The 22,710-nt window shown below is 45.9% G+C and overlaps 1 protein-coding gene across 1 annotated transcript in view; it reads right to left on the bottom strand.

Annotated features, from left to right (window-relative positions):
• Positions 1-379: 379 nt before the first annotated feature.
• The window catches only part of LOC310825055 (uncharacterized protein), a 37,971-nt gene continuing 15,640 nt past the window's right edge, over positions 380-22,710 (bottom strand). The window contains exons 4-22 of the mRNA XM_083697486.1: positions 17,881-21,463; positions 16,801-16,845; positions 15,218-15,333; positions 12,164-12,317; positions 11,024-11,169; positions 9,901-10,027; positions 9,518-9,553; positions 9,165-9,286; positions 8,264-8,393; positions 6,943-7,088; positions 6,390-6,516; positions 6,243-6,275; positions 5,578-5,681; positions 5,023-5,149; positions 4,490-4,617; positions 3,878-4,001; positions 2,582-2,746; positions 1,817-1,976; positions 380-1,437 (exon numbers count right to left, since the gene is read on the bottom strand). Coding sequence (XP_083553612.1) covers positions 1,349-1,437; positions 1,817-1,976; positions 2,582-2,746; positions 3,878-4,001; positions 4,490-4,617; positions 5,023-5,149; positions 5,578-5,681; positions 6,243-6,275; positions 6,390-6,516; positions 6,943-7,088; positions 8,264-8,393; positions 9,165-9,286; positions 9,518-9,553; positions 9,901-10,027; positions 11,024-11,169; positions 12,164-12,317; positions 15,218-15,333; positions 16,801-16,845; positions 17,881-21,463 — 5,662 coding nt within the window. The 3' untranslated portion in view covers positions 380-1,348. The remainder of the gene's footprint in view (positions 1,438-1,816; positions 1,977-2,581; positions 2,747-3,877; positions 4,002-4,489; positions 4,618-5,022; positions 5,150-5,577; positions 5,682-6,242; positions 6,276-6,389; positions 6,517-6,942; positions 7,089-8,263; positions 8,394-9,164; positions 9,287-9,517; positions 9,554-9,900; positions 10,028-11,023; positions 11,170-12,163; positions 12,318-15,217; positions 15,334-16,800; positions 16,846-17,880; positions 21,464-22,710) is intronic.

Genomic DNA, 22,710 nt, shown 5'->3' with positions numbered 1-22,710 from the left:
GGTGGAATCCTAACCGGAGGTCTACACACAACATTTGCGTGGATCTCGCATTGACGTCATTGGGAAATATGCGCGATGATTCGACTTAACCGCACAGATTAGGATTCCACAGATAGCGCAAGCAAACATTTACAGATTTCATTGAATTTTGAGTGGTTTGTCTTTACTGAAACGCCTCAAATGGGACAGAAAACATATCTGGAGCGAGGCCAGTTATTCTACACAACCTTGACTTATCGATAATAGCTTAAGAGCTTTATTTTCCCTTCTGCATTAACTTGGAATTTATTATTTATAAAAATTGTACACCGAGGTTCCTAAATAGGTTTCTTATCAGCTGCAGTTCTCATATCCTCTAAATGAAAACAAGAAGCCAGTGAACAGATATGACATTGACCTTTAATATCAATCACAGTTTAAAAACATAAACATCTTCATAATATACCATCAGCTTGCTTTAACTGTACACGCCATCATACCAGCCTTATGGACATCAATTCCTTTTGAAATATTTGAATACATCTACTCAGAATATCTTACATACAGTATATATTAATGTTCTGCTTTTACTTCAGTGAAATCACCTGTCGTTCTTCCAAAAACACGCTTTCCATTTGTCAAGGGCCAGTGACAATTGATCTTGGGTTAGCGGCAGTTAAGTGTTGGAATGATCCCATGTTGTGTTACGGGCTTATAGCAGCAGAATTACCTTGACATCGTTGAAGAAATTACGATTAATCTCTTTACTTTTCCATTGGAGTGCACAGGGAGATTTTAGGCTTATAATAGTAGGCCACATTTCAAGTGGATCTCTTGGTAGTGCAAATGTGCTTGAGAAAAGACACCAGAAATCAAGGGTTTAAAAGCAATGTTTCAAATCATATTGCCTCGGACAGAGCAGGAGGTTAAAGACACAGTCTAGTAACTGAATGGTATAGTTATCATAGATAGGGCCAGGAGGTTTTCGTTGTCAGGGAAATGACCGGGCTCCAATCATACAGAATAGCCAATAGCCTTGATCCTGTCATTTTGGCTTTACATTTCTCAACTGTTTATAAATTAGGATATAACTTATTGGCAAAGAGAATGCATTTTTTGAATACACTGGACTCCTGTCATACTGCTCAGTATGTCAAACGTCTGCAATGGTTTCTGGGACCTGAGATAAAGCAGAAGAGACGAAGGAAATGAACATGGCACCTCTTGCTCCGTCGTCATGGACACAGGCTAACTGGCTGGGAGAAGTGCTCTTCTGGAAACATGAGGAAATACTACAGTTCCCATACTGCAATGGGACATTTCAGGTCTTCAAAGGGGTTCTCTCTGGAGTCCATGGAAATGTCCCTCCCTAAACCATCTCGATGTCCCAACACTGTGTGGCCTGGTCGGCAGAGAATTCATTGACCACTAAGTGGTCCTTGTCGAAACCTGTCCCACCTGAAACACATAACAAAACATGGTTCCCGTAAGAAAACAATAAATAATGTACTGTACGAAAAAAAATCTAATAGTCCATGAAACTTTTGATGTGGTAATGGTAATTTATGTGAGAAGTAGGGATGATATATACTGAAAAAAGTATGCACTCACTGCAATGTAAGTCGCTTTGGATGAAAGCATCAGCTAAATGGCATATATTATATTATATTATTATTATATAAAAGATCCTAAGGCAACTGATTTCAGCAGCATTACACAGGAAAAACACAACCAAGTCTGTTCTCGTCAGCTCTGAACTGTTCCAGTAGCCTCTGCTGTGGTTATAAAAGAGACTAAATAACAAGGTTGTATGGGAGTGTGGGGTTAATTTGTTAACCTCTGAAGTCCAGGACAAGGTTGTGGTTAAGACGGGTGGAGATGGTTCCGTTTTGGTTCAGACTCCATCTCTGGTTTGTGCGACCGTGCAGTGGCCACAGGGCCACCCGAGACCCTGCTATGCCCTTTCCTCCGATCACTGACAGACACGCCTTATTGGCCTACAGGGAAAACACACACACACACACACACAAGTTTAAACCCCACACGCACACACACACAGGTTTAAATCACACACACACACACACATACTGTACATTCACATGTTTATACCATGGGGGAATATGGCTTTTTGAGTGACAGTGCAAGGCACCACCTTTAAATGTGAGTCACACACCACACGCTCAGAACCAATCCTCCAACTACTTAGAATTTCAATTGTGCACTAAAGATAGCCGCCTAGCCTCCGGGTCTATATTTAGACCTGCCACAGTCGGGAGCCACCAGACTAGGCCATGACAAACTAGGGGACTAAGCACCGACTGCACACAGCTTCTTAAAGAAACGGGAAGCTCATGTTTGAGTTGACTAGTAGCTGTTCCATTTTTATTCCGCGTTAAAAGTGTTAAAGACACAATACAGAACGAATTTTGCTTGGAATGTTTGACTGCCTGCTTTGTTGTATAATATAATGTAGAGCTCCCCCGTTAAAGTTCTATATAATCACTTGAATGTTAATAGTGTTTCCATGCAAGTTTGACCTCATGCCCACCACATGCTGTGTACACACACACACACACACACACACACACACACACACACACACCTTGCAGCGGAGCAGCCCCCCAGTGAAGACCCAGCACTGTGTGTCCAGGTCCTGTGAGCAGGCAGGGGACAAAAACAGTCTGGCCGGGGATGAGTCGTCATGGACACGCTCAGCGGTCAGCACCGAGTCAAGAGCATGCCTCTTCAAATGGACATACACCTTGGACTGGAGAGACAAGACAATACAATACAATACAACACAATACAATACAATACAATACAATACAATACAATACAATACAATACAATACAATGCAAACACTGTGACTGAAGGAGGTTCAACAACTTGCCATATGCAGGTTGTAGGAGTGTTGTTAATTGCATTTACATAGAGCCTTTGCTCACAACTCACCTCATCACTACCCCTACCAAGTGGCCTATACTTTCCATGTATGGCTGTGCTACTGTATCTATGCCTTTCAATATACAATATACTCCTGTCAAATACGTAATTACATATTTCTACCACTCCTGTAATTTTTTCCTTAGTCATTCCAGCAGACGTGGGACCCAGCAGAACAAGGTAGGTAAATAGACACTAGTCTGGAATAGATACCACCGCATCATCAGTAACATAAGACTTGCATTGAACCAGGACAAAGCTGCCACCCCTGTCTTTTTAACACTGCGGAGATGAGAGAGTGCTCTGTTCATGCATTTGCACATACTGTAGAGGGCAATGGGATAGGTGGGTGACCCGTGCTGCATCATGGACTATGTGTAAGTGAAGTGATGGCTCAACATGAGTGAGAAAGCCGGTGTAAATCACCATGAGCTCAGACAGCCTGTTCGTCTTGTCAACAAACCGTCTGGGCGCCACCCGTCACACACCTGCCCCTACTAAGCCCCGACTGTCTCCCTCTCTGGGGTATAAATATCTTTCTGGGAAGTAGGGTTTTATCAGAGCCCACCAGGCTTCAGCTCAAAGTCGCAGGCATGAAGCTGCTGTGTTGTTGACTGTAACATCCCTCAATCCACGCCCCCGCACACGCACACTGTCAGAGTAACGCGCGCACACACGCACACACTCACACACACACACACACACACACACCTTCAATAACATGTCATACTCACTGTCCCTCACACAGTGTAGACACAACAACAAAACACCAACACACACCCTCATACATTACAACCAAACACCAACACACACCCTCATACATTACAACCAAACACCAACACCAACCTCCCTGAATGGAACTAGACTATAAGCTAATGAAGCTTGATGCAGACACAAAAGAGATTTCTTTAATATAGTTGGTTGCCTCGATGGTGTCTGTGGGTGTGACTGTACCTGATTGAGGGGGCGTAGGGAGCCTATGGTGTCCCAACCACTGTGGTCCCCCCACCTAGGAACCTCCCCTGGCTGGAGCAGCATCTGACGACCGTTGTAGTGACTGTATTCATACACCACCCACCTGGTGGCACAACAACAAAACACGTTAAAGGGGCAATCAGGGACTCTCACAACAACCAAGCAGTCACCCCGCTTGGTAAACCGAGCTGCTGAGGGATGAGGAAATGTAACCACTCTCAGATTCATTCCTTTAACCTGACATGAGAATTATCACGGAGAAGAAACTGTGGCTGAAACTGGTCCAGCATTTCATTGAAGTAAATGGCGATGGAGATACTTGGAGATGGCACCAAGTATAAATCACTATGATCTGTACTTCATACTCAATCAACGAATGTTATACAGCAGTAGTTGGTTTGATCTGAATCAATTCCACAGGTATTCTGGATTTCAATGGACTTCTGATGGTTGGGGGGAGGAGGAGGAGGAGGAGGGGGGGGTTGGGGGTTGGGGGGGGTTAAGGAGATTCTCCCTCCACAATGAGTCTGGTCCTACTGACAGCTGTGAGAATTAACACATCAGTGAAATAAGGACATGAAAGGCTCTCACAGGCCACCGTCCACCCGGAGCGACTGTGTGAACATGTCCTTCATGTCCTCCATGGGCGTCTCCGCCACAGTCTTCAGGCCCTCGAAGGAGTCCAGGGAGAACAGGCTCACGGACGGGTCGGAGAAACTCTACAGGAAGGACAGCCATTTTAGTTGAGAGGGCCATTGGATGTGTGTAACAGTATGTCCTTATTTACCTGGATTGAACTAGCACTGTAGGTAAAATAAAATAAACATGACAACCGTTTCCCAATAGCGTACACACAGAAAGTGCACTGTTTGTCAAACACAAGGAAACATGACTTTAACATGACTGTTAAAAGTATATGGAGACTTGGGATTCAGAATTTAGATTCTGCCATAATATAAGTATATATATTTATAAAAAATAAAAAAAACAGGCTTGATGTATCTTTGATAACACAGTGTTACTCTGTACTGCGTGTGTGGTCATGTGTCCGATCTGGCTTGTAGCGAGACATCTAAACTTGGCTCCACATGCGGTGAGGTCATGGAGCACTGCGGTACACTCACATAGGGAATGGGCCTCAGTGATTTGACAGAAGTGGCCACACAGCCACAGGAAATGAGGTCAGGATAAAGGCCCTCTCCCAGGACGTACTGGTTTCCACAGCAACCCTCCTCATCAAAGAGCAGCCAGCTAGACCCGGGCAAGGAGAGCAGAACAGAGCAGATCTTCACATTCATAATCAACAACCAGGGGAGGCTGGTGGAGGTAGAAATCGGGCTTAGGACGGGCTTATTGTAATACATGGAATGGAATGAGAATTGTTATCAAACATGGAATGAGGAATGATATCAAACATTCCTCATCCATTCCATGCATTACAATGAGTCTGTCCACCAGCCTCCCCTGATCAACACATTACTCTCACCCTCGTACTGTATAGCAATGATCTTAAGTACTTGTTTTAGCATTACACATCAGTACCTATGCTAGAGTATTCATTCACCTTAGTAAGAACAAAGTTATTTTAAAATCTGGCTTTTAGACTTTTCTAGCTGTCACATAGCAGACACTACATATTTCTAGTATCAGATACTGTATGTATTACAGTGGTAACTCACCTTCCTCTGATGACTCTGAAGGACATGGGGGAGTCACAGTCCTCCGCCTCCCCCTGGTACTCCTTACTCCCCCCCTCGTAGTGGGGTTGGCTGTACGCCCGCAGCTGAGGATATAAGAACCAGAGATCAGTCTAGAATGCCTAGAATGTCTAGTATGTCCTACTAATGTCTAGAATGTCTAGTATGAACTACTAATGTCTAGAATGTCTAGTATGAACTACTAATGTCTAGAATAAACTATTCTGTTCATTAAAGCCAAGGTCCAGTATGTACATTTAAGCTTTTAAATACTGCTAAATGGATACATTGGTAGCGATCAAGGAATATGATCACGACAAAAGTTTTGGTCCAAACAAAGTGCTTTCTAAAATCTGGTGGTTGAGCACTGGCCTCTTAAGTACTTGTTTTATGTTTTATTGGTTTACAAGGATATGCACACAATTGCCATAGAGGGCAGCAAAGTGCAAAACATCATGCTTCACCTTCAATTACTGCGTTGGATCTTTACTTTTTGAGTGTGCTAATCCTTTACTGTGTTTTGACTAGAGTATGATAATTTATAACGTTTCATGTTTTCATTACGGGTGATACACCACTGTGAGAGTGGGGTTCCTGAAATCACTTTGTTTGAGTACAAAGCGGTGGATTTACTCTTGTTTACTTACCAAGAATCTTGGTTCTCTGGCGCCACAAAGGTCCTGCAATAATAAACAAAAATCTTGACATGTTTCCCAAGTTATATTTTCCCACAATCTATAATAACATTGTAGATAACCTCAAGAGTCTGAGACAGTGTACAAAACAGAGCTCACCAGTCGGACTGGGCGGATGGACCTGGCTGCTCCCTGGCTGCCACCCCAGTCCAGAGTGCCAGGATGCTTGCCCTTCTCCAGAATGCACTGCTCTCCGCTAAAGCGGCCCTCACTGTACGCCACCCATCTGAAACACAGGGTTAAGCCCCAGAGACAATCCCATTAGCATCATCACATTAGTGTACTGTTCAGCACCCCCTGGAGTCTGGTTCCTCTCAAGGTTGCTTCCTCTGCAGAGAGTTTTTCCTTGCCACTGTGCTCACTGTGTTATGTAAAAAGCACAAAACAAATAAACTGGATTGATAACTGATCTGCTGAAAGACATGGGGTCGGGGTGAGTCTCAGTAGTCTATAGTGGCGTCCTCTGTGAGAGTGTAAACAACATGGTGGATGCCTGCTGGGACTTTGCCTCCACCTGTCCAGTTCTTTTATATCAGCACGGAAAACGGAACGGACACAAGGAGAGACAGCCACAATAGACTATTGAGATCCACCCATGGTCTATGTCTTGAGTTATAAGCCTAGTTTGTGGTTCTTCTGCCCAGATACTCACACTCCATTCTTCACACAAATGGTGGTGGTCTTCTCAGTTGCTCCAGCCTTCTCCAGATCAGGGACATCTCGATCCAAGATGTCCGTCTTCCGGGCTCCAGGAGAGCCAGTTTCCTCCTGCAGTGACACTGAGGGCTCTAAGAAGTCCTGTCAATGAGAACCAAACAACAAGCCTCACTGAAAAATGTGTACAATACTACAACACATAGACACAGCAACAGAAATACCCGGAATACCCTTTCCTAAAGAAATACCCAGAATACCCTTTCCCAAGTTGGAGGTTTTCATTCTTTCATGTTCCAGAAATCTCAATTGACCTGTAAATACCTCATAAGCTGCATTTACATGGCAGCTCTACATTTGTCTTAGGTAGTACGTGCTGAAGCCCTCTCCAAGCACGACCCGTAGTGGGAGCTTTATAGAAAACTGTCTGGCTGGCTGGTGATGATTACACGTCAGCCCAGAGTTGATCAAAAGAGCGAGGTGCTGCTTGTGCTAACAGCCGGAGGGCATAAGAGCCAGAATGCTAATGAAGGGAGCTAGCAATTAGCTCTACCTGTTTAATCCCATTAGCGGCATAGTTTAGCCTCGCCTAGCCGGGACTTAGCTGTGGGCATGGAGTACTACAGGATGAGCACTTCTACGGAATCTGATATCAGAGGAGGCTAACATAGACACTTAGCCCTTGTGATGTTCAGCGGTGCGTTGGTAGAAAGGTGCGGAATGGGGAAAAGGAAAAGCACTTCTGTCAGAAAAGCAATGCTGTCCAACTGGGTCACACTGATGACAAATCTGGCCTGCTTTCAGACAAACGCCTGGGCGATTGAGGTTTGTACAACACACATGCACGCACGCACGCACGCACGCACGCACGCACGCACGCACGCACGCACGCACGCACACATACTTACTTGGCCCCTTTTTCTATCAAATCACAGATACAGATCCAGAGAGCTCTACAGATCCAGAGTTTCATTGCCAAAACACTAGCCTTTATCCACCATTTTCTAATGTACTATCTATGTACTTTCTAGTCAATAAAATGATTCCTATCATGACATAAAAACCCTTTATGACACACATGATAAAGGACAGTAGCTATTTGCTTACACAATCATCATACTCCAGAAGTTGCAATCAATCATTATTATTTAAATTTTGAATCATACATGTAAAATATCAAACTGTTTTGCAGATGGATATATAGTGTTTTGGAATGAAACTCTTCAGATATTCAAAATGTGGGCTCTCCTGATGGGCTTTGCATGAAAATACTGTATCCACAGTTGAACAATGAAAAGGCACATGAATAGATAACTTACTGCCTGTAAGAAGCGGAAGGAGAGTAGCAGAGGGTGATCTGCTCCACCCAGCTCCACACAGTCACCGTATTCACCCTCCTCCAATAAATACTGCCGCCCTGTGTATCCCTCTCCAGTGTAGCCCACCCATCTGTCAAACACCAGAGGTCAGGGGTGAGGCCAGGTGCAAACACTCCTACACACTCTTATACCAACAGTGCATGAATAGAAGCCTTCTGAGTCAATGATACAGTGGCGCTGATAACAGTGTCCTGTGATGAAAAGGAAAGGAATGCCTTAGACAAAAAGCCGAGATGTTTTCATTGTTTGACTGATCTTTGATTGTTGAGGGTTTGTGATGTTACTGTAGACATGCTATCCACCAGCCCTTCCCTATAACCACACACAAGATATGTATGTAAAAACACACGCACACACACGCGCACACACGCACACACACACGCACACACGCACACACGCACACACGCACACACACACACACACACACACACACACACACACACAGGTGTTTACCAAGGGAGGTCAGACACCTTTGCTCATTGCAACATTACAAGGAATAACATTCCAGAGTAATCACATGACCGAGAAATTGTGAAACAGTTTTTGGCAAGAGACACACTTAAGAAAAAACTAAAATATGCAGAGAGCTACCTGGAACAAATACAATAAAGTCTAACATCCTCACTCACTACCTCCTCCCCTTGTTCCCTCACACACACACACACACACACACACAAACAAACCAACCCTACTTTTCTCCATAGACTATACTGCATTAAGAGGGCTGGACACGCTCATTAATCTGTGTCTATGAATGACAGTCCTCATCTGTCACCATAAGCTGTTGGCAGACAGGCAGGGTGTGTGTGTGTGTGTGTGTGTGTGTGTGACATAGACTCACACTCCGCCGATGACGCGTAGCGAACCAGCCCCCTTAAGTCCAGCGGGAGACTCCAGACTGGGGGTGTGGCCCTTCAGCTCTCTGCCTCGCCCCTGAAAGGAGGGCTGCTCGAACACCAACATCTTCAGAAAGTCAAAAACAAGAAAAACAGTCATTTCTCCACTCGCACTTACACAATTAAAATAAATAAATAATAATTACATAATTGTAAATTAAGTATTGTCGTTTATCATAATCATTATCAGTAGACGCTGTGAGAGATAATTACAATGATCAAATGCAGGAGAGAAGGAGGATGATTACTGCAGAGGAGAGTCATATAATTGTATTTTTTCACTACTGAAACATCTTACCTTAGGATCTAAGGGTCTCCTCACTTTGAGTCCACCCTGTGAGAGAGACACATATGAGATCAGCCTTTCCAGTGTTATCTTTTTGAGATTAGCTCATTAGATTTTACAGAAACGGCATGGAATTCAAAAGGACATCAATTAATTTCTTGAATGAACAGTTAAAAACTCCCATCTCATCGCCAAGTGTGGTCTACTGTCTTAACTGTTGGATGTGTTTGTTTATTATTGTTTTTTTGGCATTGTAATGGCTGACACTTATGTAGCCTACCACTCCACAAAAGAAGTTCCCTCACGGGGAAAAATACAGTTGTATTGTCACTGGAACTGAGCCAAACCCAGAGGATAACAACCCCAGAGAACGACATCACCTCTCGAACCCTTACCCTTCTGAGGGGTCGCAGTGACCTCACACAGGTGACCTGGGGACGACCTGGGCCAGCTGTCGTGGCGCCACCTCCTTCCATGACCGCATAGTTCCCATGGAAACCAGGACGGTCGTAGGCAAGCCAACTAAAAGGGGGGAAACAAGATCACCCAGTAATCAATAGGAGGCAAAGGTAATCTAATCTAATCTGTCTTGTTTGCTGAGCAGCCACTTTTGTTGAATGCATCTGCCGTTTGGTGATACTGCTTTTATTTGACAAGTAAATAATGTTTATTTTACAACGTCACCGTATTTACTGAGGCTACTCGGTTCATTGCTTTTGTGCGTGGATGCGTGGATGATCAAAACCCAACATATACGCCATTTAGCTGGCGCTTTTATCCAAAGCGACTTACATTGCAGTGAGTGCATACATTTTTCAGTATATATACATATATGGTCCCAGCGGGAATCAAACCCACAACCTAAGTATTGTTAGTGCCATGCTCTACCAACAGAGGACCTTGTAGAAATATTTCAAAGGATGTCATATCTTTGTGCCACTAGTCAATCAATCATAGTTATCAAAATGATCGAACAATGCCAGTCAAATTCTGACAAATGCGGCTGTCATTGGGATTGTAGGCAAAGAGGGCGTTTTTTCTGTCTAGTTTCATTATAGTCTGAAGGTCTTTATTGAAGGGTTCACCACCTCCACCCATTGCTGTTTCTGAGAGTGACTCAGCAGGAAACGTCATTGTATAGCTCTCATCGCTGAACAGGACAGGGAGCCACTTCAACTACCACTCACTATTTCCTTAAAAACATTACTACAGCGTTTCCAGAGACACCTGAAAGAAACAGCTTGAGAAGGAAACAGCCTTTCTTCGCAGGTGCAAATGCTTGCCTGCTAGATGACTCAGCACTTAGCAATTCAGTAAACTTTCAAAACAATATGGACACCGGTTGGCAAGGATACGTCTTCTCAATGAGTCATTCCCCCCAATTGTTTGAGCTTCCTATTTCAGTCTGTGTAGCCTGTAGCTACAGTACTGTACAACTCCTTCACACAATGGTAATGAGGTCTCCACAGTTAGGTACTCCTAATAGGATACCAATCAGTCCAGCTTTCAGTCTCTCACCATCCAGACTTGACACTCAGGTTTGACGGGTGGATGGGCCCACATTCCTCCAAGCTGTCTGTCTCCTGGTGGAGGCATTCTTCAAAGGCTCCTCCCCCCGGTACTCCAGATATCGGAGGCAGGTGGATCTCTGGGGTGCTGTCATCCTGAACGGAGAGAGAGAGAGAGAGAGAGAGAGAGAGGGAGTGAGATAAATAACAACATCCCCCAACATGTGGAGACATTCCTGGAGACTGCTCTATCAATCCTGCTCTAGCTCCATCGGGCCCCACTGTAATGCCTTAGGCCAAGAGAGAGGGGGATGGGGAAAAGATGTAAGAGAGAGAGACAGAGAGACTTCCTCCTATACTGCACCAAAAATGCAGACATAAGAGCAACATTCTTTGCCCAAATTATAAATAACTACAAGGATTTCGACACACAACCAAGAAAATCTCCAATATCTATTGTGGAGAAAATGACACTGTTCCAAACTGGCAGCCAAATACATGGTTTGCTGCCACAACTTTAGGTACAGCCTGTGAAACGACAACGCAAATCTATAATAGGAATGTAACTGTTAATGTTTTGTTCATTTGATTTGTTCATCATTTCCCTTTTTTCAGAGTTTTATAAGTTCCTATGTATGTGCTTTGGCAATGCAAGATGTCTTATGCCAATAAAGCTTATTGAATTGAATTGAATTGAAAGAGAAGAGCTCATGTTACCCGAGAGAGAGAGAGAGAGAGAGAGAGAGAGAGAGAGAGAGAGAGAGAGAGAGAGAGAGAGAGAGAGAGACTGCAGACTGAAGCAGGTTCCAGCTGTGTGCTTCAGCATATTCTCCCTGCTGTGTCCTACTGTATGGAACAACAGCCAGGCTGTTCTATTGACTCTACAACTCAACAGTCTGTCTCAAGGACAGCAGAACTCTAAACCTCAGAGAATGGGCTCTATCGAGGCCAATTCATCCAAACCTAGAGGAATTATTCATTAAAAAAAAAGCAGGATGTGAATGACATTGGTAAATTATTCAACCACTCTCAAAGTACAGTAGAAATTCTGGGGGGGGGAGATTTTCTCAGCAACTCCAAAATGGCAGTAAACATTCATATAAGTGGGGGTTCTATGTACCGTACTGTAGTTCTGATGGCAGACACCCACCTTCACCAGTCTTCTGATGGAACCTATGGTGACTGCTGTGGGCTTGTCCTCTGGGCTGGTGGTCAGCTGTCCTGGTTGGTGGGTCAGCACCGTCTCGCCTTCCTCCAGTACCACCCCGGGCCTCCTGAACCCTGGCTCCAGGTACAGCAACCAGCTACGGGACACACGCACAGTCTGAGTACCCACCTCCACCTCCATCTCATCCCTCTCTCTCTCATACACTCACTCACTTACTCACTCACTCACTCACTCACAGAACAAAAGAGATGCCAGGCCAGCCACCAGCTGACTGCAGCCAACTGTAAACGCACACATACACAGCGTGGGGGGTGTTGCCATGGAAACCAGGCCCCACCTCCTCCCCACTCCCTTGGTGACAGGGCTTGGATTTCAAAGACCCCTGTGCGAGACATACACATACATGCATGCACCTGCACACACCTCGACACACACACAAACATACACACGTGCACGCACACACATACACACACACACACACACACACACAAAGACATAGACACACACCTGTAACAGTTGCAATGGTGATTCAAGGGAGAGAAAAAATGACAGCACTGTACTGACAGTCATGGAGATCAATCTCGTTCTCTCACTCTCCATGTTTACCCTGTTGAAATATTCAAGGCTGCTTACTCATCATGGCCCTAAACTCCCAGGCCCACAGCACACAACAGGAGGCCTAGGGAAACCAAACAGAAGCCTTCTGTTGCCTGTGGAGTTCAATATCGCAGAGACCTGGCTTGAATACTGCCTTTTATCTGTGGAAAAGCTGGCCAAGAGTAAACAAACATTCTGGCGATTTGGAAAAGAACACAGGGATGTAATATGTGGAGTGTAAACATGTTTACAAGAGTGTGCACCGCCCTGTTCTGTTCTAGTCCATAAGCAACTGTTTTCAGGGACTGTTCCTCCACGTTAATCACTGGCCTCAGTTGTATAAAGGATCTATCAGGATTGTACGGAGCTCCTTTGAACCAGTCGGAGTCTGTCTCTATCGACTCAGACAGCCAGAGCTCCCCCTAAAAGGCTTAGCGCCTGCCTCTCACCGATTTGACTTCCACATTGAGAGACATAGATCAATATCTCCTAATAGGATAGGCCTGGGGACAAGACCTGAGGCAGCCGGAGGAGTCTCGGGAGGAAGTCAAATCATTCACAAATTAGCATTAGAGAATGCTCTTATAGGCTCCCCAGCATTGACCGACTAACTTAAGCGGTTTGAGTTCAGACAGCTTCCTGTCAACCGTAGAGGGAACAATAGGGATCCCAGTCCAGACGTTAACCTGAGGGGTTCACGGACGAGCAGAGCACAACAATGCAGTAGCAACATCACTCGTTTCCTTTCCACCAGCTCTCTCTGAAACGCGGAGAGAGAGAGAGAGAGAGAGAGCCATCCCATTCACACGGTCATAGATGCCTTGTTTGCTTTTCACACTTTTGTCTTTGGGAATGTCAGCATGGTGTTGGTGTAAATAATACAGCAGGACTGGGGGTCTGATGGGGGTGGTGTGTGTGTGTATGTGTGTCTGTATGTGTGTGTGTGTGTATGTGTGTCTGTGTGTGTGTGTGTGTGTGTGTGTGTGTGTGAGCACTCGTGCGCAACTGTGTGTGTGTGTGTACAGTACTGCATATGTGTATGTGTGTACTGTACTGCATGTGTGTGTGTGTGCGCAGATGGAAGGACTAAGCCAATGGACACAAATGGAAGGTGGGCACATCAATAAATAAATCATGAGATATTGCCTAAAAGCAGAACTCAACAGAACTGTACATGTTGAGTCAAGCAAGCTTCTCCTTGCGTGAGCCGACAAAAAGCACACGGCGCAGAACATGTTTGCAAGCCTCAAAGCGTTTCTCGTTCCCTATCAATTAAATATGAGACTGGTGTGTTGCAGCATGCTGTTGTCATGCTGCCATCCAACTACCCCTGGTGCATAAGCCTGCTTAGCCCCTGGCACAGACATAGAGAGGTAGAGACACACTGTGCATTTGTTAACCCTAGCACAGCATGATATGAACATGAACAATTACAGTACACATATGGTTGATGTCATGAATGAACAAAAAATGCTTCCCTTCATGCGATATGAAAGGAAAAACTGCCTTTATTGCAAGATCAAATAAAGCTGTTTGAGATTCCTAGATATAGTTACGATATCTACAGTGCCCTCACAATGCAGTGCAGTCACAATGCTAGAGGAAGGAAGGAGATATATATATAAATTATTATTATTAACAGTAGAGGAACTGTATAGAGGAGTAGTGGGGGGTGAAGAGGTCTTTAGGAGGGACAGTTAAGATGCATCCTGAAGAGATGGGTCTTCAGTCTACGGCGGAAGTAAAAAAACTACTACTGCGCTTCCATTCGGACCGAGCCTTAATTCTAAACGATGTGCATGTTTTGCTTGGCCTTACGCAATCCTAATGATTAATCATACTGGCTAACACTGTGCATGGATGGGGCAGAGGGCAGCTTCTGGCATGAGGGAACATTTAGCACGATTAAGAGGGGCCAGATTAATCGGTGGACAGGCGCTTTTAATGGGGAGCGGAGGCGTAATGCTCGGCGCAATGAGTTACCCAATCACTGTCACTGGTAGCACCAGGAGATTAACGCTGCCTCTCCCCGCATTGGGAACGCTACGGGGGCTCAGAGGGATCAATCAAGTTCAAGTCACATATTCCCATCTGACATAAAGCTGAACGCTCTAAGCCTCGTGTTCAGTGATAACGTAGTGTCTCTTGCTCTGTGGGAGTGTATTAGTAAGGCTGGGGAGTATCAACAGAGTGAGACAGAGACAGGGGTATTATACTGGAGCAGAGGATGGTGCAGTTGTGGGGCTGTCCGAGAGTGTGATCCTGGTGAGGTACATACATTGAAGGGACACCGGTACAAGTTTGATTGGTTTTCAATCGACCTAATTCAACAAATTCTTAAGTGTTTTGTAATTCAAACGGCTAGATAGACAACCAAATTTTTTTTTTTTTTTTTTAAAACAGTTAGTTCAGTAGACCTGCTCTGAGGGGCCATCTTACCATCCCCCCAGCACTCTCACTGAGGCGCCCTGTGTAAACACCATCCCAGAATCCTCCTGGTCTGCATGGACCTCCCGCCTCTCCCCGGAGAACGTCACACCATCATAGATGTGTATCTAGGCGTGGGCACATAGAGAGAGGAAGCCATTAGAGAGTTGCAGAGACATGTGAGCTAGATCATAAAAAAAACAGGCAGTCTTAACATGACATCTCTACAAACTTAAATACTCTTAAAGCAGAGTTGACTTGCACATTCCAGAGAAATATTGCCAAAGAATCATAGTATGATTAGTAGGTTCACTCATTATGGTTGTGCAAAGTTTTGGAGTGACATTTGCACTGTAGGTTGGCCTTGTTTCATGAATACATGTAAATGTATACTGGAGCAAGCCTGGCTGCGGTAAACACAAGCCTAAGAGCCCAGTCAGGTTTCAAGGCACGGCCTGAGGGGAGAGGTTTCCAGCATGGAGCAGGGTGTGGACGAGACTACGCCTGAGGCCCAGGAGACGGGAGGAGAGAAAGGGGGTGGAAGAGGGGGGAATCTGCCCTTAATCGACCAGGAGTTGCCTCAAGCAATCATTATAGAGCACTTCTTCTATAATTAAGAGGGTATGTTTTGTCAGGTTCTAATCCTATCAACTAACAAGACTCTGCCTACAATTCTTGCTGCTTTTAATTGCAATTTTCAAGACTTTTATTGTTTTGTCGGTTAGTTCCTTTGCTTCTACCCTGATAACAAATACTTTTGAGAACAGAAATTGAGGTTGTGCAAAGCAATTCCATTAGTGCTTGTGAAACTACAATGCAGACAAAGCCCTGGCCGCCACGCTTTGTTCAGCAGCCAGCTGAGAGGGTTTGTTTTGTTCGTGCTTCTTTTGTTCCCTGCATGTGTTGTGAACCTAAAGCTTCATAATCTAAGCAAACCACACACACGTTGTTTTGTGGGAAAAGCCCTGTTCCCCACATTTTTTTGTAAGAGCAAGACAATTCACAGCGCTACACCACAGGAATATTCCTGCTGCCGTTAACTCCAAGTTCCTGACTCATTGTTGCATTTGGCTCTCAAGGCTGCAGTGTAGGCTCACACGGAGACCGGTTCTCTTCATTACAACGCTACAAAGGGAACGGATCCTGAGAAACTACGGCCCTCCAAAGCAGATGAGATACCCTTTCACAGCAATTAATAGGCTGTTGCGTAATCGCGATCTCATTTACATTTATGACAGGCCTGTGTAGAGATTAAACTCTGCAAAAAAGAAGATCCGGTGGCCTACTTTCTCCTGCCTGAGGTATCATTAGCTAATAAAAGAGACATGTTCTGTCCAACTAAAAGCCACTAATGGCATGGCATCGCAAATCTACTCAGCCCGGCGAATTTGGAGACAGACTTCCCCGAACATTGAGACAGTAATTAAGATGATATCAGGAATTTGTGTGACAGCTAGAGAGTCATATAACAGTGATATATATATATATATATATATATATAAATACATAAATATATTAATAAATGTATATACATACATATATAAATACATATAATATATATATGTATATAATATAATATATAAATGTGATCTAACCACAGTAGGCCTTGGGATGACCTTTCCATGACTCCAATTCTCCCCCTGAAACGATATCAACAAGAGTTGTTATGCATAATGACTTATGAAGAAGAGTATATTGACAAATGCATGGTAAGGAACAGTTATAACTCACATATTTGGTTCCTTACCCTGAAAGGAGTCTTTGGACAAGAACAGACTTCAATCCATACTTTGGTTCTGTTCATTGAGCACTGTCACTAACCACTGTTTTACCAAAAACCAATGGAAGTCAATGTTCCCAAAAATGTCATGCCTGTGTCATCTCAAAGTGACTTAAATCAAGTAATTGTCTTTTCAGAGAATTTGGCATGATTTTGGCATGTTATTTCAAACATGCTAATTTAGGGTACATTGACTTCTGTTGGTTTTTGGTTAAACATTTTTTTATAGAATTTTGGGTGCCGGTCGATCGTCATGCAAATAATCGTTATAACCGTCATAACCATTTGAAGTAACGTAACATGATAATAAAAAATAAAAAATAAAAATTAAACTGATCCAGTTGCTAATATAGCTGAAAAACTAACCTGCCCAGTTTTTCACAGGGTCCCTGTCTCTGGGATAACAGGGAAAGTGAAATAATTAACAATGTTCAATGTTATGGTGGGAGCACATTAAACAGCCAAATATGACCATCCAGTTTCTTTGGGTGTCTCCAGTGACGTTCCACTTTACCAGCGTTTTACTGAATAACTAATATAGGCCAACATATCCAACATTTTTTAAATAAAATATCTAGGTATGTATTTAAACAGAAAGAAAGAACAATTGGCATAATCATTACTTTACACTCCTGCTATTGGGTGAAGTATATGTATATATGAACACTTTAAAATTCAAAAATCAATGTATTGAAACAGTTATGAAGGTAACCGTGTAACCCCCAGTTGCCGGGTAACCGTCACAGCCCTAGTTAGCGGTTAGTGACACTGCCCAGATAATCAGAATTTAAGTGTGGATTGAAGTGTATTCTTGAGTACATACATAGACTATAATCATTTATTAACATTACTTTAAGTATTTCTAAATCTAGACTTTCTGAATGATCATCCTTACCCTGTCCGTTGTAGTTGATGGACACGTGGGGACACTGTGGCTAGGAACTGGTTCGTCACGATGTTGACTGTCATGGTAGTCAGAGCCATGGTAGTCATGGTAGCCTGGCACTGAGCTTGACGATTTCAAATACTGATAGAAGGGCGTGTCTGTTGCTTTTTGGACGTTAATCCGCGGAGGGAACAAGTCCTTGAGTTCCGCAGGGGGACTCATATCTTGAGGTCCCGTGGAGAGCTCATATGTAGCACTGAGGGCTCTCGTCACATGGCTCTCAGGGGGTGTGTCTGGGCCTTCCTGCCTGTTGAATTGTGGGTACAGTGGCACTCTTTGGTCTTCATCCAGTGCTTGGCTATCCCCTTCCTCTTCTGCCTCCACCTCGCCTCGGTTGAAGAAGCAGTCCCACATGGGACGCGGGGAGGCCTCCTCTGGGTCGAGGTCGGTGTCGCAGAAGGCGCTGGACTGCAGTCGCTCGCTGACCGACTGCAGCAGAGTGAGGACGGACAGAGACGAGGACGAGGCCTGCTGCTCGGCCGCTCCTGCTCCGCTCAGACTCCTCAGCTCCTCCTCTGTGGCCGGGGGCACCAGGAGCCCTCTGTCCTCCCGCGACAACCCCTCCCCTGCCTCCTCACCATCACCGTGGAAACCGTCCTCCTCTACGATGGGCGACAGGGAGAAGGGGTAGGCCTTGGCCCGCCTACTGGTGGGGCTCAGCATGGGCCCCGTGTCATTGACGAACACCGCGTCCGTCTCCTCTTCCTCATCGATGATAGCGAAACTAGCCTCGATCTCGTGGAAGTCCAGGTGGGGGAGGGGGCCCAAGGTCTGGGCTCTGATGGCACACGCAGACAGTTCAGGGTGGTGGCCACTCCTGCGGCCTGCTGCGTGGAGCCCCGTCAACCTGATGTTGAGGTCCTGGTGAAACCCTGCCATAGCTCCTGCTCCTGCTGCTGTGGCGCCGCTGCCACCACCACCACCACCACTGTGTCCCTGTGTCTCTGAGTCCTGCCACTGCTGCTGTTCAGTGGCAGAGACGTCACAGCGATAGGCGACTGAGCTCCACTGAGGCCTGTCCTCGTTACCGGAGCTGGGGGCTGAATTAGTCACCAGGCCCTCTGAGGTGCTCAGGTCCTCTGGGGTTCTCCTCGAGGAAGTGGGGTCCAAAGTGGCTATGCCCCCCCCGGGTAAGCGGGCCCCATCCTCCTCACCCCCGGAGTCAGAGCCATCCTCAATCACTGCAGCTAAATAGGTTTCAACCAGGACAAAGCTTTCATCCCCACTGATGGACAAGTCTCTCAGCCCATTAGACCCAGTCTGATGAGCTTTCTGAACGCTCTCTGATGCTAAATCAGCATCTTTCTCTTTGCCTTCGTGTACAGCTGTAACAGCATGTCTGACTTGAGAAAGTTGTGAGTTTTGTGTGTGTTTTGGTCTGACTGACATGAGGTTTGCCTCTGTAATGTCCACAGTTTCATGTTTGGAATCTGTCCTAAGTGAACCAGGCTCAGTTTGGTTTCCGTAAGATTCGAAGAAAGCATCGTCACTCTGACTGTTGTTCAGCTTATTAGTGTATTCAAGGTTATTGGTGATGATGGTAACACCCTCTTGCTTATGACTATGTCTATTGCTTTCCATATCATCTTTGGTTACACAGACTACTCCATCTCCTACTTGTGATTCTTGAACGCCTATTGCCTCATTATAACCATGACCGTCCCCTGTATTGCAGATCTCTTGACCTTTGTTTTCATTCGTTATTCCTGAGACAGACTCAAGCTGCTCATACTCGTCACCCGCTTTCATTATTTGAATGACAACACCATCTCCATGGAGACCTTGTTTCATGAAGAACACACCACTACTCGACAGAGGCTCGGTGATGAGCTCGGTGGTGAGCTCATCCCCCTCACCCTTATGACTGCTGTATTCAGACAATGTAATGATATTGTTCGGCTTGAAGTTCGCCTCCTCTTCTGAATGCCCTTCAGCATCCATTAGCTGTTGCCCTTTGGCAACCTCTGGTAGGTGACCAGTGGCTGGGGCCACCTCGGGACTGGGCTCTCCCTGCCTCTGATCTGATAGGCTGATAGTGGCGATCGTGGAGCTGCTCTCACAGGCTGGCCCAGGGCTGCTTCTGATATCCGTGTCGGAGCCAGCGATGGACTCGTACCCCGAGGATGGGGTAGACCTGGGCCCCTCCACCAGAACCTGGTTGGATGTGAGGGTCTGTTCTCCTGGGGTAGGTGGGGGGTGTATATCGCCCCTACCTCCTGACAGGCCAACAGCTAGCAGCTTGTCATGCTCGGAGGACAGCTCCACTCCTTCCTCTCGCCCTCCGGGTAGGACTGGGTCAGACTCCTCGCTGGCCTGATGGGGTGTCTCCTCCTCCAATCGGGAGGATTCAATTCTCTCCAGGGCCAGAAGGGCATTCCTTAGAATGTTATCCACCATCATTTTGGACTCCAAACGAAGGGTCTCCTCATACATGTCCTGATCCTCTGAAGGACCCACCTCGGATGGCAAAATCTCACATTCAACCTCCCCTGAAACGAGACAGTCCAGGCCAGCACCAGACGCTGAATCCAGCACATCCCCTGAGCCTGAGTCCTTGGTTGCTGGCGCGGGTCCCTGGCCACCCTCCTCTGCTGTGAGAGAGCCTAGCGGGGTACTGCGATGTGGGGCCAGCTGGCTGCGGTCGGAAAAAACAGCGGCAGCGGGCAGGTGTGTGTGCGCTGTCCCCCCGGCGCCTCGCGGCTCGCTGAGCGACGCAGCGGCTAATGAAGGTGACCCCGTCTGGACACAGTGTGCAGATAAGGTTTCTGTCTGCTCAGTCAGCCCTGTGTCTGTGTCCCCGTGTGTGTCCTCGCCGGCCATCTGAGTGTTTTCAGCCAGCAGGTCCCTCTCACAGCTGTGGGTCTCACTCACTACTGCACTAGTCCTCTCCGCAGAGTCCTCTTTGGGAGCGAGAGGGGGGCCCGTTACTGATTCGACCCCAGGAAGAGAGTCTGTAGCCTGGCCTCCTACACTGGCCAGGTCCACCTCTCTGGGTAAAAGGAAGGCACTTTGACTCCCAGTGCTTTCTGCTACTTGCGTTATTAGTGGAATGTGACTAGAGCTGGAGCAGCAGGATCCAGTCGGACCGAGAGCGGCAGAGTCTGTTTCTGAAATCCAAGCTCCTCCGTTATTGGTATTTGAGGTTGGAGCTCTCATCTGATTGGTCGATAAAGTCTGAATGCCACCAGGCTTTGAAATTGTGAGTTCTGAAGCGGTGGGCGTGGCCTCACTCTGTTGATCCATTGAATGGGGCGCAGCGAACGGGCTGCTGCCCCCCTCACCCCCTGATGTGCTCCCCGTCCCCTGCTGGGCCTCGTCCCCCTCTGAGATGGGCGTGTGTCTCCGCCTCATCCTGCGCTGTTCTCTCTGGCCACGGTACGTCACGTATGTCACCACGGGCGGACAGGCCAGGGCCAGCCGCCGCCGCTCCTCCACTGCCCCCTCACCACCGTCCCTCAACGCCCCGCTGTCTGGCGCTTCGCCCTCGCCGTATCCTCTCCCATGGTCCTCGGCACATGGCTCCCCCAAGGATCTGTTTTGGAGACACAGAGGGAGGGTGTGTGTAAGGAAAGAGACAGACAATAGCTCGCATACCGTATTCCCTGTGTTGCTTTGGGTGAGGCAGGGTTTATGCATGCATAAGGAGCCACTCCTACAGCAGTTCGAGAACTTCTTCATCAAATATTCATTCACAGCTGCTGGACTCGATGAGAGATCAAAGAGTTTTGCTGCATCAAAAAAAGATAATGTCCTCAGGATAAAAAAAAAAAAAAAAAAATCTAAATTTTTCAAGACAGTTACCTCACCAACACAATGGTGCTCTGTGTTTTCAATTAGCCTTCCTGCCTGGAAACACACTTCAAATAATGACAGCCTGCTCAGTGACCTCCTCACCCTCCTCACTTGTACAAAACTAACAGCAACTTTCCTGCTCACCCCAACCCGCCCAGTTGGTGTTGGATTGATACTGACACTGTTCCTTAATTATGTGTGTTTGACTTAGAGAGAGAAACCAACAACAGAGGGGATGATTAAATGTGATTAATCTTATTAAGATGAATGAACAACAACCCTTGCAGAGTAAATGAATCAGCTGATAAAGGGTGCAAATGTAAGTGGGTCTGAAGAAAATTACATTTACGATTAACTTAATATTCAACGCAGATCATAAAAGGTCAATGATAGAGCTTGTGCCAATTTCAAAATTGATAAATGGCACTTAACCACTTAAATGGCACTTTTTATCCTGTTAAAAAATTCCTGCTGATGTACAGGTATGAATCACTATTTGAGTCACACGGTGATAATACAGAGTTATTTTGGTGCACCACGTTTTCCTGACATCACCCTGGACATAACATTTTTATTGTTTATGGCCAGAAAAGCAACACATCTCATGATGTGTTGCATGAGCACATTGAGTACTCCGAAAACTAGAAGCCCCATTGCAATCACAATAAAGAAGTTGTTCGCACAGAAAACTATTATTAACATCCCCACAGCACTTGGACACGACCTCTAGAGAGGAAAATGTCTCAGGCTTCAGACAGCTAAAAAAGAAAAAGCCTTCGGTGTGGAACAACGTCTGATTGGATTCTTCAAGAGGGCTAAAAATACACCTCGGGAGCACACGGCCAGCTGATTGTTTGTCTGTGGCTTTGGCTTGACGGCTGTCAGTTCTGTCAGTTCTGTCAGTTCTGTCAGTTCCCCACAGCCTCATGACAGCTCCCTCCAGGACACGGAGACGGAGGAGAGCCGAGACAGAGGAGTAAGTTGTAT

Source organism: Argentina silus, assembly GCF_951799395.1.
Source record: "Argentina silus genome assembly, chromosome: 2".
NCBI lineage: Eukaryota > Metazoa > Chordata > Actinopteri > Argentiniformes > Argentinidae > Argentina > Argentina silus.
Note: the sequence above shows the minus strand (reverse complement) of the source record. Positions and strands in the feature narration are given on the sequence as shown.